The sequence below is a fragment of the Leptopilina heterotoma genome, unplaced genomic scaffold, assembly GCF_015476425.1.
Source record: "Leptopilina heterotoma isolate Lh14 unplaced genomic scaffold, ASM1547642v1 Lhet_52, whole genome shotgun sequence".
In the NCBI taxonomy this organism is placed as follows: Eukaryota; Metazoa; Arthropoda; class Insecta; order Hymenoptera; family Figitidae; genus Leptopilina; species Leptopilina heterotoma.
Genome location: NW_025111114.1, coordinates 1,719,344 through 1,733,569, shown reverse-complemented (window position 1 = coordinate 1,733,569; position 14,226 = coordinate 1,719,344). Strand labels below are relative to the sequence as shown.

General features: G+C 20.0%; 1 protein-coding gene across 5 annotated transcripts in view; it reads right to left on the bottom strand.

The window, feature by feature from the left end:
- Positions 1 to 14,226, bottom strand: part of LOC122507861 (venom dipeptidyl peptidase 4) — a 607,787-nt gene that overhangs the window by 117,754 nt on the left and 475,807 nt on the right. For all 5 annotated transcript variants that reach the window (XM_043620807.1, XM_043620809.1, XM_043620806.1 and 2 more), the window contains one exon: positions 3,247 to 3,299. In XM_043620807.1, coding sequence (XP_043476742.1) covers positions 3,247 to 3,299 — 53 coding nt within the window. The remainder of the gene's footprint in view (positions 1 to 3,246; positions 3,300 to 14,226) is intronic.

Sequence of the window (14,226 nt, the reverse complement as noted above, 5' to 3'; positions counted from 1 at the left end):
CAACGCAAGTTCTAAGAATCAGAAACACTTTTTTTTGTAATTTTTTTATATTTCTATCGAGTTCAGAATTTGTAATTTTAATTCCAACGAAACGTGCTTTAAATCGACAAGAAGAAAAATTTTTTAGTAATTAAAAATAATTTAATACGTGTTTCAATAAACTTGAAAGCATTTCAGTTAATATTGCACAGCAAAATAAAAAAGAAAAATTGGATATTTGAAATTTTTCGTGTAATTTTTTTCTCACATTTTTGTTACATTTTTTCGTGGTTTCCTCAATATTTTCTTTTTAATTCTTCTCTGCGTATCAGTAGAAAAATCGACGTATGGTCAGACAATATTGATATAATGGTGGTTCAATAAATATACGAATTTTGCTATAGAATTTGTTTCAATAAAAATATTTTTCCTACCACAAATAAATTTTTTCTGTTATTTATTTTTTGCGTGTAAATTTTTTTGAAAATCAGTAATACGACTATTATTTGGCCAGACAAGAAAATTATTTTTGACGAATTTTTTCTATTTTCTATTTTTAGTTTCTAAAGTTTAAATACGTTCGAATAAATGACGATGTTTTTTTACTTCTTCTAATTTTCCTATTTGTTACTAAAAAAAAATTGTTTTGCATATTAAAAAAATTAATTGTGAACTAAAAAAATATTTTTATCGAGGTTAGAATTTGTAATTTTAATAGAATTTAAATTATTTTTCTTTTTTGTATAGCAATTTTCTTTAAATATTTAAAAGGGTGAGATTTGAAAATTTCGTTCAGTACGTTGAAAACTAAGAAAATTATTTCCTTCGTAGGCAAATTCCGTAAATCAGTAGTGTAAATATTCTAGAGTCAGACAATGAATATAATCGATGGATACTTTCGCTAAACTTGTCTATATTTTATGTTAAAATTTAAAAATATGTTGTTAAATATATGAAACAATATATTATAAATTTATAATAATTATAATAATAAAATAATAATACTTATTAAATAATAATTGAAAAAATAAAAAAATAACGTAATTAGTAAAATTCTACGAAATTAGTAAATTTCTGCGACATTAGTAAAATTCTACGAAATTAGTAAATTTTTACGAAATTAGTAAAAATTCTACGAAATTAGTCAAATTCTACGAAATTAGTAAAAATTCTACGAAATTAGTAAAATTCTACGAAATTAGTAAAAATTCTACGAAATTAGTAAAATTCTACGAAATAAGTAAAAATTCTACGAAATTAGTCAAATTCTAGGAAATTAGTAAAAATTAGTAAAAATTAGTCAAATTCTAGGAAATCAGTAAAATTTCACTAATTGTTAGTAAAATTCTACGAAATTAGTAAAATTTTACTAATTGTTAGTAAAATTCTACGAAATTAATAAATTTCTACGAAATTGGTAAAATTTTACTAATTGTTAGTAAAATTCTACGAAATTTGTAAATTTCTGCGACATTAATAAAATTCTACAAAATTAATAAAATTCTACGAAATTAGTAAAATTCTACAAAATAAGTAAAAATTCTACGAAATTAGTAAAATTCTACGAAATATAAGTAAAAATTCTACGAAATTAGTAAAATTATAGGAAATTAGTAAAAATTCTACGAAATTAGTAAAATTCTAGGAAATTAGTAAAATTCTACAAAATTAGTAAAATTCTCGGAAATTAGTAAAATTTCACTAATTTTTAGTAAAATTTTAATAAATGTTAGTAAAATTCTACGAAATTAGTAGATTTCTACGACATTAGTAAAATTTTACGAATTGTTAGTAAAATTCTAGGAAATTAGTATATTATAAATTTATAATAATTATAATAATAATAGTATTATTATACTCATTAAATAATAATTAAAAAAATCAAAAAATAACAATTAAAGTAATTAAATATTAATTACCTATATTTAATTACATATTATAGTTAAATTATAATTACTTCATTATAATTAATTATTAATTATTATTAATTTTTATAATTAATTATTATTAATTATACATATTTTATTAAATCTTGTGTCAAAAATATTTTCTTTCAAACACTTTTTTTTTACTTCTATTTGGTAAATTCTGCAATTCAGTAGTACAAACATTGTAGTCAGACATTAAAACATATTTTTGGTTTCAAATATTTTTTTATAAATAAATTATCTGAATATTTTTATTTTAATTATTTTCGTAGCGCAGTAGAAACATCAACGTACGGTGAGACAGCTCACAAATAGTGAGTAGTCAACTCAGTATTACGTCAGACAGTTTCTCTTGACAGTGAGTATTGTCTGATTGAATATTGGTTTACTACTTAATTGCAAATGTTCCTAAAGTTTCGAGTTTCGAACGTTGAAATGAACGCTGATAAATTTTATTTCTTTAAATTTGCATTTTTTTATGTAAAAAAAAATTATTTTCTACAGCAAAAAAAATAATTTGTAATTAGTTAAAAATTAATTTGTAATTAGTTACAAATTAATTTGTAATTAGTAACAAATTAATTTGTAATTAGTTACAAATTATTTTTTTTGCTGTTAAAAATAATTTTTTTTTTACATAAAAAAATTCAAATTAAAAAAATTTTTGTTTACTTTTTCAGTCTCTTCATTGCTTAACCTGCGCTCACGCGAATTTTCGCGAACACGAGAAATCCAGTCGCGAGGCAACGATGCACAAATTATTCTTTCCGCAAACGTGGTTACCTTTAATTTTGCGAAGGAAATTTTTTTTTCACAGTGTAAATATATAAATGGAAAAAAATAGAAAAAAAAGACAATGGAAAAAAATATATATAGGTATAGACCGTGGCAAAAAATAAATAACAGTAAAGAAGAAGAAAACACTCTGTGAATATACATCATAACACCTTTAATATTAATAAAAAGCCGCGGTCAACGGACCTTGAAGAGGTCAACACGTATAAAAAAAAATTGCCACAGAACAACAACAGAAAAAAAAGAATGAATCGCGGAAAAGTGAGAAGGAGGATTAAAATTGCGCGCAGTTTGTAATTTGTGCGCGGACTTGGGAACTAGGGGGTTAAAGATGTCGTGAAAAACTTTCTAGACCATGAGAGAAGAAGAGAGAGAGGGAGAGTAGAAAAAGAGAAAAGACTTTCACACACACACACACACAACTATATTCGTTGGTTAGTTGTGTGGGAGGCGCGAGATTAAAATGCAAATCTAAATTTTACTCCGAAATAAGTCTGAAATATGATTATCGTAAATGCGATAAGCGCATGGCTCGTTTACTTACAGAGTTTGCAGGTTCACGATTCTGTAGTGGGCAAGGAATGTGTGTCGGTAGAGCTGTAACAGACAAGAAAAAAGGAGATTTTTTTTATGATTTTTCAAGAAAAATTTATCGATCACAATTTTCTTTTTTTTTCTTTTTCTTTTTTTTTTTGTTCAATTTTCTTAGACACAAATATTTATAGTTTCATTTATATAGGGAATGTGAGCTTTTGAAAAAAATGTTATACATTTCGTATCTTTTTATTTCTATATAAAAGATAATTGAATTATTAATTTAATTTTTAGGAAAAATAATTTTCATTTTTTTGTACTAATATTTCAGGGTTTCTACAAATTTCTCCTTACATAAAATTCCATGATTTTTCCATGATTTCCAGGTGATGAAAAAATTTCCATGACACATTAAAACAAAATTTTTGTCAGTCAAGTTAGGTAAATGTCACGAAAAACATTTTTTGTCAGGAAAATTAAGAAAAGAGACTTTTTCGACTTATTTTCAAGAATTGGGACTTTTTCTATTTTTCTTTCAAACATTACAACAAAATACCACAATTTTTAGTAAAAAAAGTGCAAACTTATTTTTATTTTTATAATGCAAAAAATATCTATAAACAAATCTTTCAAACATTGTCTTTGAATAGTTAAAATTTTGTAAAATTTAATTGAAAATAATTAATTGATTTCAAGTATTTTGTTACAATTTTAGAAAATCAACTTTTGAAGAATTTTTATTGCAAATTTTGAAAATAATTGATTTATTGAAAATTTTAATGAAAAATCTTTAAAGGTAAATTTAAAAATGAAAATAATCTTGTAATTTGTTAAAATTCAATATTTTTAATATTTTTAATTACATATTTCCAAAAATAATTTCATTTTAGAATTATTTTTAACATTTTGGAGAAAACAATAATTTTCAAACTGTTTAATTAAAATTCATCAAAAAATTCATTAGTTTTTTTAAATTATACAAAAATTCTTTTAAGGGATACAATTATTTTCGAAAAAATGATATTAATAAAATATTTCTAAAAACCAATTATTAGAATTGTTTTGTAATAATTTTTTAAGATTCAAAATTTACTTTTTAGACTTGATAAAATTTTTGAGAAATCATGGTCCTGTTTATAATTAAAATTCTTGAAAAATTTGATCATTTTTATTTATACTTTTCAAAAATTCAATTATTTTTAAAGAATTTTACCAAATTTTAATTGTTTGGAAATTTTTTAAAATTGAAAAACTATTATCGTTTAAAAATTATTTTAAAATATTTGAAAAAAATTAATTGTAAGAATTTCTTTATTATAATTTTTTGAAAATATTATACCTTAATAACTTAAAAAAAATTATGGAGAGTCACAATTATAAAAAATTGAGTTTATATATTTAAATAATTGGATTCTAGAAGAACTTTTGAAAAATTATTTGAATTAATTGATTCAGAGATGAAATTTTCTTTGAAAATTGTAGAAAATAATTAAATTCAGGAAGGGTTATAATTGTAATTTTTAGAAATTATTAAAATTAATAAATTTTACTCATTTTCCGTAAACATTATTATTATATTTCTATGATTCCATGCATCAAAATGAAATCCCATGACAATTCCATGATTTCCAGGTTTTCCATGACTTGTAGAAACCCTGCATTTTTAATTATATACTTGGAAAATATTTCATTAAAATTCACTTTTTAATAGAAAATATATTTTTAAATTTTCGTATTTCGAATTTTTTTTGTTATTTTAATTTGTTTTTTTTATTTTGGTTCGTTATTTTTGGTTATGTATTTAGAGTTTATTTTGTTTATTAGTTTGTTATTTATTTTATTTTGCTATTATTTTATTTTTTTTTTAATTTTGCTATTTTATTGTTTTTTAGTTTGTTTTTTATTTTGCAATATTTTGCTTTTTAGATTTTCTACACTTTGTTTTTTTATTTTGATATTTTATTTTGTCTTTTTATTTTACTTTGTTATTTTATTTCGTTTTTCATTTTGTTTTATTACTTTGCTTTGTTATTTAAATTCGTGTTTTATTTTGTTATTTTATTTTGTAATTTTATGTTTTTTGTTGTTATTTTATTTTGTTTTTTATTTTGTTTGGTTTATTTTATTCTTATACCTAATTGAAATTTATAAAAATTCTTTTATTTTTATTTTTTTATTTTGTATTTGTTTTTTTTTATTTTATTTTGTTGTTTTATTATGTTTTTTATTTTATTTATTCAATTTTTTTGTTTAATTCTGCTTTTTATTTCGTTTTCTTATTTTATTCGTTATTTAACTCGTTTTTTGTTTTGTTATTTTATTTTATTTTATTTTTTTGTTGTTTTATTTGTTCATTTTCTTGTTTTACTTTGTTTTTTTATTTTGTTTTTGTTTTTTTTTATTTTATTTTGTTGTTTTATTCTGCTTTTTATTTTGTTTACGTTTTGTTTATTTTATTTTCTTTGTTTAATTCTGCTTTCTATTTTGTTCTAACTTTTCTATTTTCTATTTTTTATGCTTTTCTATTTTGTTTTCTAACTTGAATTCGTTTTTTATTCTGTTTTTATTTTGTTTTCTTATTTTGTTTCATTTATATTATGTTGTTTTATCCTATTTTTAATTTTGTTTTTTTATTTTGCTCTTTTATATCGATTCGTATATTTCGTTGTTTCATTTTTTTAATTTCTTTTATTATTCAAAAGATTTCTTTTGGTACTTAAAAGATTATTTTTATTATTTAAAAGATTTCCTTTATTACTTAAAAGATTTCTTTTACTATTTTCATCGAAATTCACAAAAATATTCTTTTATAAATTAAAATGAACTATATTTAGTATTATTTATGAATTGAAAAAATAAACATTAACAATAATAATTTTCTACACACTGTTATTAACGTTAAAGCGAATAATTTACGTATTTAATTTTAGAAATGCAGAATAATGATGATGATAATAATAATAATAATTTAAGAACTATAAAAAATTCAATAAAATCACTTTAACTGTTTATTTAATGAAAATTGAATGCAATAGAATCCGCTTATCTACTCAAAATGAATTGATTGATTTCGATATTGAATTTGGAATTTAACAGAGGATTATATTTTTTAATAAAATTTAATGAAACAAGACATAAAGCAGCTGAAATACGCTTTGCATTATTCAGCGAAAGAAGCCAAGCATATATAGTAAAGTAAATTAGTTTTTTTTTCGCTCTTTTGTTATTAAAAAAAAAAATATTTCCGATATTTAAATATTTGATTTTAAATGTCTATTAAAAATTAATTAACTAAATTTATTCCACTCTATTCCTTTTTTTGTTCTTACTTTTTTTAATGATTTAAATTAATATAAATTTTATTAATTTTATTTATTTATTTTTGTTACAATCTATTCATTTTTTTGTTTGTTACTTTTTTAGTTTAAAGATTTAAATTAAAAATTTTAATGAACAAAATAAAAATAATAAAATAATAATAATAGTGTTTGAAGTCCTAAATTCTGAGACTTTAAAGTTTAAACATTATTATTATTATAATCTATTTCAGAAAAATAGTAATCGGGAAAATCTAAAGTTTATTTAATTAAGCCAATAATCGCACACTTATTTAATCCCTTTTTTATAATCTGATCGTTTGACCAAAATCCGCTTTCACTACTTAAAAACAACAAAATCGTTAGTTTCAATAGAAAGAAATCCTTTTATTCCTAAAAGCTTTCTCTACTTTTTCTCCATTTTCCCTCGATTTTTATCCTTTTCTATTTTCTTTCCCACATATATATATATATATATATATATTTTGTTTATTATCGATCTTCTTTATTTCACTTTTATTCCATTTTTAAAGTTAAATATTAAAATAGAAGTATTTTTCAATTTTTTTTTTTTTTATTTTTTTTTTACTGAACATGAATAATGGAAAAAACCCCTCACGAGAATGTATATTTTCATTATAAAAATAAATCGAGGCACCTTGATAAAAATTGATTGGTTCCGCTTTTTAAGACTGCAATTAAAAACTCGTTTTCTTTTTCATTAGTAAATGAATCACGAGCATAATTTTTCTCTATTCTCCCCACCCCTGTCACTATTCCCTCTCACGTGAATAAAGCCTCATATTTTTCTTTTTTATAACTCATATTTGAATATGAGAATTTAATCAATATTTTTCATTAAATTTAAATTGAAAAACAATAAAAAGAGCTGTGACGATAAAAAAAAGAGGAAAAATAGCATTTACTGAAGAGAGAGAAAGAGAGAGAGAGAGAGTTGTATCCTGCAATTATTTTTCTATTGTTCTTTAGATCCTCGAAACAAAACGAGAGAGGGAGGCGCGCATTTTCATTTCCCACAGTGGCCAATTAATGGTCCTTTCCTTTCTCGTCCAATAAATTATAAACTACAGGTTACCGAGAGATATCGCTTAGTATCAAACCTCATCAATAATATTTGCCCCGATATATAGAAGGATTCATGGTGTTCCACGGCTATTTTGCCTCCATTAACTCTTTCAACATAGTTCCATAAATCACGTTTATTCTGATAGGATCAGAATAACGCCATTTTCACGTGTGCATTGCGACGACGAGAGAGGTCCACTCACAACTTTCGATTATTTTCCATCTCTCCTACATTTTGCTTTTCTTTTGTGAAATATTATTTTTTTTATAATAGTCTCGCGAGGAGATGAAAAAAATTTTACGAAAATATTTCATGGTCAATTTTTTTTTTTTTTTAAATCGATATTAATTTGAGAAGAATATTTTAGACACCTGACGTTGGTACCTACTCTTGTTTAGTTAATAAAAATAAATATTCAAAATAATTACAGGCTTCGATTATTTTCAAAAATAACAAAATTTTTCACAGAAATTCAATTCTTTTTAAATATTTTTTTAATAAAATTTCTCGCAGTAATTCAATTATTATTTTCATAAATAATAAAATTCTTCTCAGGAATTCAATTATTTTTGAAAATTTTGATAAAATTCAAAGTAAGAATTCAATTATTTTTATAAATAATAAAATTCATCGCAGAATTTCAATTATTTTTAATACAATTTTACAGGATTTTCTCGAAAACTGTAATTATTTTTAAAAATTTAATATTTTATTTCAATAGATTATTTCAATTCCTCGAAAAAATCAATTATTTAAAAAAATGTTTTTTTTTAAATTCTATGGAATAATCCAATTATTTTCATAATTAATAAAATTTCCACAGGAATTCAATTAATTTTGAAATATCATTTTTATAAAAATTTCGAAAAAATCAATTATTTAATAAAATTTTTTTACAATATTCTTCACAGTAATTCAAATAACTTTCACTAAATAATAACATTTTTCATGGAAAAATTAAAAAAAAAATTTTTGATAAAATTCTAAGCAATAATTCAGTTACTTTCATAATAAATAGTAAAATTCATCGAAGAATTTCAATTATTTTTAATACTATATTAAATTAATTAATCGAAATATTCAATTATTTTCATAAATAAATTTTTTCACAAGAATTCAATCATTTAAAATAAAATTTACATAATATTTATTATATTTCGAAAAAATTAATTATTTAAAGCAATGTTTACAAAATTCTTATGAAGTAATTCAATTATTTTCAAAAATAACAAAATTTTTCACAGAAATTCGATTCTTTTTAAAATTAATGAAAATTTCTTCTTGAAAATTCAATTATTTAAAAAATTCTAATAAAATCGTTTTGAAGAATTCAATTATTGGCAAAAATATTAGAATTTTTTGACAGGAATTGAATTATTTTCAAATATTTTAATAAAATTGTTCGCAAGAAATCAATTATTTTAAATACAATTTTAATTAAATTTTTTTGAAATAATTCAATTATTTACATAAATAATTCTTCTAAAGAATTCAATTATGTCACTAAATAACAAAATTATTTCCGAAAATTCAATTATTTTGAGGCATTTTAATAAAATTCTTCGTAAAAATCAATTATTTTCATAAACAATAATATTCATCACAAGAATTCAATTATTTTTAAAAGTAATAAATTTCTTCTTGGAAATTCAATTATTTAAAAAATTCTAATAAAATCGTTCCAAAAAATTCAATTATTGTTAAAAGTTTTAATCGAATTCTTTGTAAAATTTAATTATATTTTTAAAAATTTTTCGCATTTCAATGCTTTTTAATATTTACTATTTTCATAAAATTTCTAAACAGAATTCAATTATTTAAAAAAATTTCTGTAAATATCTTCGTAAGAATTCAATTCTTTTCATGAATAATAAAAATTTCCTAAGAATTCAATTATTTAAATTAGAATTTGCATAAAATTAGTCAAAAGGAATCAATTATTTAAAAATTTTTATAAAATTCCTCGAAAGAATTAAATTATTTTTATAAATATTTAAATTTTTTCGTAAATAATAAAATTCGTTGCCGAAATTCAATTTATTAGCAGGAAAGAAATTAAATATGTTTAATGAAATCTTTGTTTTTTAAAAATATTTACGTGTTTAAAAATTGTTTTGGTATTTATTATTCAGTAATTGTTTGTTTTTTATTTTTTTTCACACGCTCTTAAATGGAATTTAATTATTAATTGATTTTTGTAGGTAAATATTTTAAAAAAATTTTTAAACAAAAAATATTGTGTTTGGGGTCAAAAATATTTTTTTTTCCAAACTTTGGATCATAAATGCTCCTAAATAGAATTTAATTAGTAATCAATTTTTGTAGGTGAAGTTTGTAAATTTCATGTACACTTTTATTTTGTAAACATTTGTAAACTTTCAAGAAGAAAAAAATATTTTTGACCTTGAGCACAATTTTTTTTGTATAGAAATTTTTATTTTTTGAAATTGTTGAAAAAATATTATTACAAAAATGTTTTTAAATTTTAACTATAATTAACTATAATTTTAACTATAAAAATTTGAATAGAGAAATATTTTTTCTACTACCGAATCTTTGATTATATAAACGTCGTGAACTTTGACAACATTTTTAATTAATTTTTAAATTAAATAATTTAAATTTTAATTTAGATTTAGATTTAAATTTAAATTTAAATTAAATTATTTTTTAAATAAAAAACATAAATTAAATAATTTTCAATCAATTGCAATATTTAGTATTAAAGACTTGTCCATTATCAAAAAAAATATTTACTTGAATCAAATAATTTTTATTTTAAAACATTCGGCGAAGTTCACAATTTTTACGATCGTCGATTGAAAAAAGAAAAATATTTTTCTCCTGACAAACACAATAAAATTTCTCATTCAACAAATATTTCTTTGTAAATATTTCTTCTATCAAAAAAGTATTGGCCATATTTTTTATACCAATAGAAAAATAGTTTTTCTACTAAATCGTTGATTTCGTTGTCATTGGATCGTTTATTTATTATTTATTTATTAATAATCAAAAAAAATAACGACGTTATTTCAATCTTCAATTTATTTAAATAAATTTTGTTCTTCGAATGAAAATAATTTTAATAAAAATAAAAACTATTCCGTTCGTTTGAACGTTCGAAATTTGAGAATCATGAAACATTGGAGAAATCAATAATAATATTTTCAATTTTTAAACATTGATTTTTGTAATAAAAAGTACAAAATCGATTTGCATTCCAAACGTTTTTCATGAAACATTGTAAAAAGTAATAATAATTTTTTAAACATTGATTTTAGTAATAAATATTACAAAATCAATTTGTATTTCAAAAGGTTTGACTTTGAAATATTTTTGGATAATTATTTATTTTAAATTAATGTTGAAAATTTGAGGAAAAAAAATAATAATTGAAAAATGAAATAAATGTAAATAAATAAAAGTAAATAAAAATAAATATACAAAAATAAAATAATAATAAAAAAATAAAAAGGGAAATTTTTATAGAGTTTTTTTATTGCACTAGGAGGGAATATTCTAGAAAGAAAATTGAAATGTTCGTGTTTGAAATGTATAAAGTAATTTTGATCGCATGAGATTAGTGAATGATTTCGAGGTAGAGGAAATTGAAGGGATTCAACAATTATGTGAAATTAACTGTAGAGACGCGAGTTAATATCGTTTTTCAGATGACATAACCACTCGAAACTGATTTCTCGGTAACTCGAATTTACCAAAGCAATATTTTTCAATTCTCTCCGGCAAATCACTCCTCGTGTTTGTTGACGCTTTCATCATAGGTTCCATTTTATGTATATAACCGGATTAAATTATTTTCCAATAGAATTATTTATTGCAAAATAATTTTCTCTGAATATAAAAAAAATAATTTTTATTATTTTTTTTCTATTAATTATTATTTACTATTTACTAATTAATATTTACTATTTTATTTATTATTTTTAATTACTAATTATTATTTTTCAATCTTTAATTATAAATTATTAATTATTAATTTTCAATTTTGAGTTATTAATTTTTTTTAATTTTGAATAATTAATTTACAATTATTAATTTTCATTCATCAATTATTAATTCTCAATTTTGAACTACTAATTTTCAATTATTAATTTTTCATTTTCAATTATTATTTATTAATACAAATAATTAATTTTTAATGGTCAATTTTATTAACTTTCAATTATTAATTTTCAATTATTAATTTTCATTTATCAATTAATAATTTTCAATTTTGAATAACTAATTTTTAATTATTAATTTTTCATTTTCAATTATTATTTATTAATTTCAAATGATTAATTTTTAAAGATCAATTTTATTAATTTTCAATTATTAATTTTCATTTATCAATTATTAATTTTCAATTACTAACTAATTTTCAATTATTAATTTTTCATTTTCAATTTTTCTTTTTTTGATGATTAATTTTCTTTTATCAATTATTAATTTTTCATTTTTAATGACTAATTTTCAATTATCAATGATTAATTTTCACTTTTACAATTTATAAGTTTCAATAATTAATTTTCAATTACAAGTTCCAAAAGTCCTAAACGTTCAAATAAAGGAAATATTCATTGTGTTTCAATATTTTGAAATGAAAAGAATTTTTCAATGAAAGACTGAAATAAAAAATATTTTTAACTAACATTTAATTAAAAATCAATTATGTTTTTAATACAAACAAAATTTTTCTGATAAAATAAAAAATAAAAAAAAACTAAAAAAAGTAATAAAAATATTTTCGTTTTATTTGAACTTTCGAAGCTTTAGGGACATTCAATCGCTATAATTATAATTAGACTTTAAAAAATGGAAAATGAATTAGAATAATAATTGAAAGATGTCATTATATATAAATAAATATCGGTACACTTTAAACGAATTGAATACTTATTTTATTTTACTCTTTTTTGTTTAATTTTAATTACAATAAAAAAGAAGAGTATAAGATTTTCCTTCTCGAAATAGAGTAATTTCAAAGAAGAAAAACAATTAGAATTTTTCAACTGATTAAAACTTGGCTTAATGGGATTGTTCTGTTTCTTAATCAGCTCCCGGTACAATTAACGTTCGTGCAGGGGGTAAAAACCGCAGTTACTTAAGTTTTAAAGTATTTCGAATTCCATGCGAGCTTTTGGAATTGCAGAAAGAGCATTGAATGTAATTCTAAACGACAAATTAATTTCGACTTGGAAAATACATTATCGTGTTGGGTGCGCAATGAGTTTTGCGTAAATTCTACGTCATCAAATCTACATAAACTGTGTTCGCACTCTACATAAATTTATTTTATTGTTAAATTATATTTTATTGTAAAATTGTTTATTTATTTTATATATATGATATATATGATAAATTTTATCACATCTTCAATTTTTTATCATCTTTTTTAATTTTAAGTAGAAAAAATATTTACTAATTTGAATTAGTGACTGACTTTTTGCTTTTAAATTAGTAAATTTTACTACTAATTTTACTACTAATTAGCAAGTTTTATTATCAATTTTACTTCTAATCAGGAAATTTTACAATTAATTTTACTACTAATTAGTAAATGTTACTATTAATTTCACTAATAATTGGTAAATTTTACTATTAATTTAACTACTAATTAGTAAATTTTAGTATTAATTTGACTATTAATTAGTAAATTTTACTATTAATTTGACTAATAATTGGTAAATTAGCAGAAATGACTATTTACAGTAAAATTTATTATAAATAAAAGTTTTATAGTAGACTTTTTGCTTTTAAATTAGTAAATTTTACTATTACATTAATTTTACTACTAATTAGTAAGTTTTACTATTAATTTGACTAATAATTGGTAAATTTTACTATTAATTTGACTACTAATCAGTAAATTAACAGAAATTAATATTTATAGTAAAATTCACTATAAATAAAAGTTTTTTAGTAGACTTTTTGCTTCTAAATTAGTAAATGTTACTATTAATTTTACTACTAATTAGTAAATTTTACTTCTAATCAGAAAATTAGTAGAAATTACTATTTATAGTAAAATTTACTATAATTAAATTTTTTTAGTAGACTTTTTGCTTTTAAATTTGTAAATTTTACTATTACATTAATTTTACTACTAATCAGTAAATTAACAGAAATTAATATTTATAGTAAAATTCACTATAAATAAAAGTTTTTTAGTAGACTTTTTGCTTCTAAATTAGTAAATGTTACTATTAATTTTACTACTAATTAGTAAATTTTACTTCTAATCAGAAAATTAGTAGAAATTACTATTTATAGTAAAATTTATTATAATTAAATTTTTTTTAGTAGACTTTTTGCTTTTAAATTTGTAAATTTTACTATTAATTTTTCTACTAATTAGTAAATTTTACTTCTAATCAGAAAATTAGTAGAAATTACTATTTATGTTAAAATTTACTATAATCAAATTTTTTTAGTAGACTTTTTGCTTTTAAATTAGTAAATTTTACTATTAATTTTACTACTAATTAGTCAATTTTACTACTAATTAGTATATTTTACTATTAAATTTACTACTAATTAGTAAGTTTTACTATTAATTTTACTAGTAATCAGTAAATTAGCA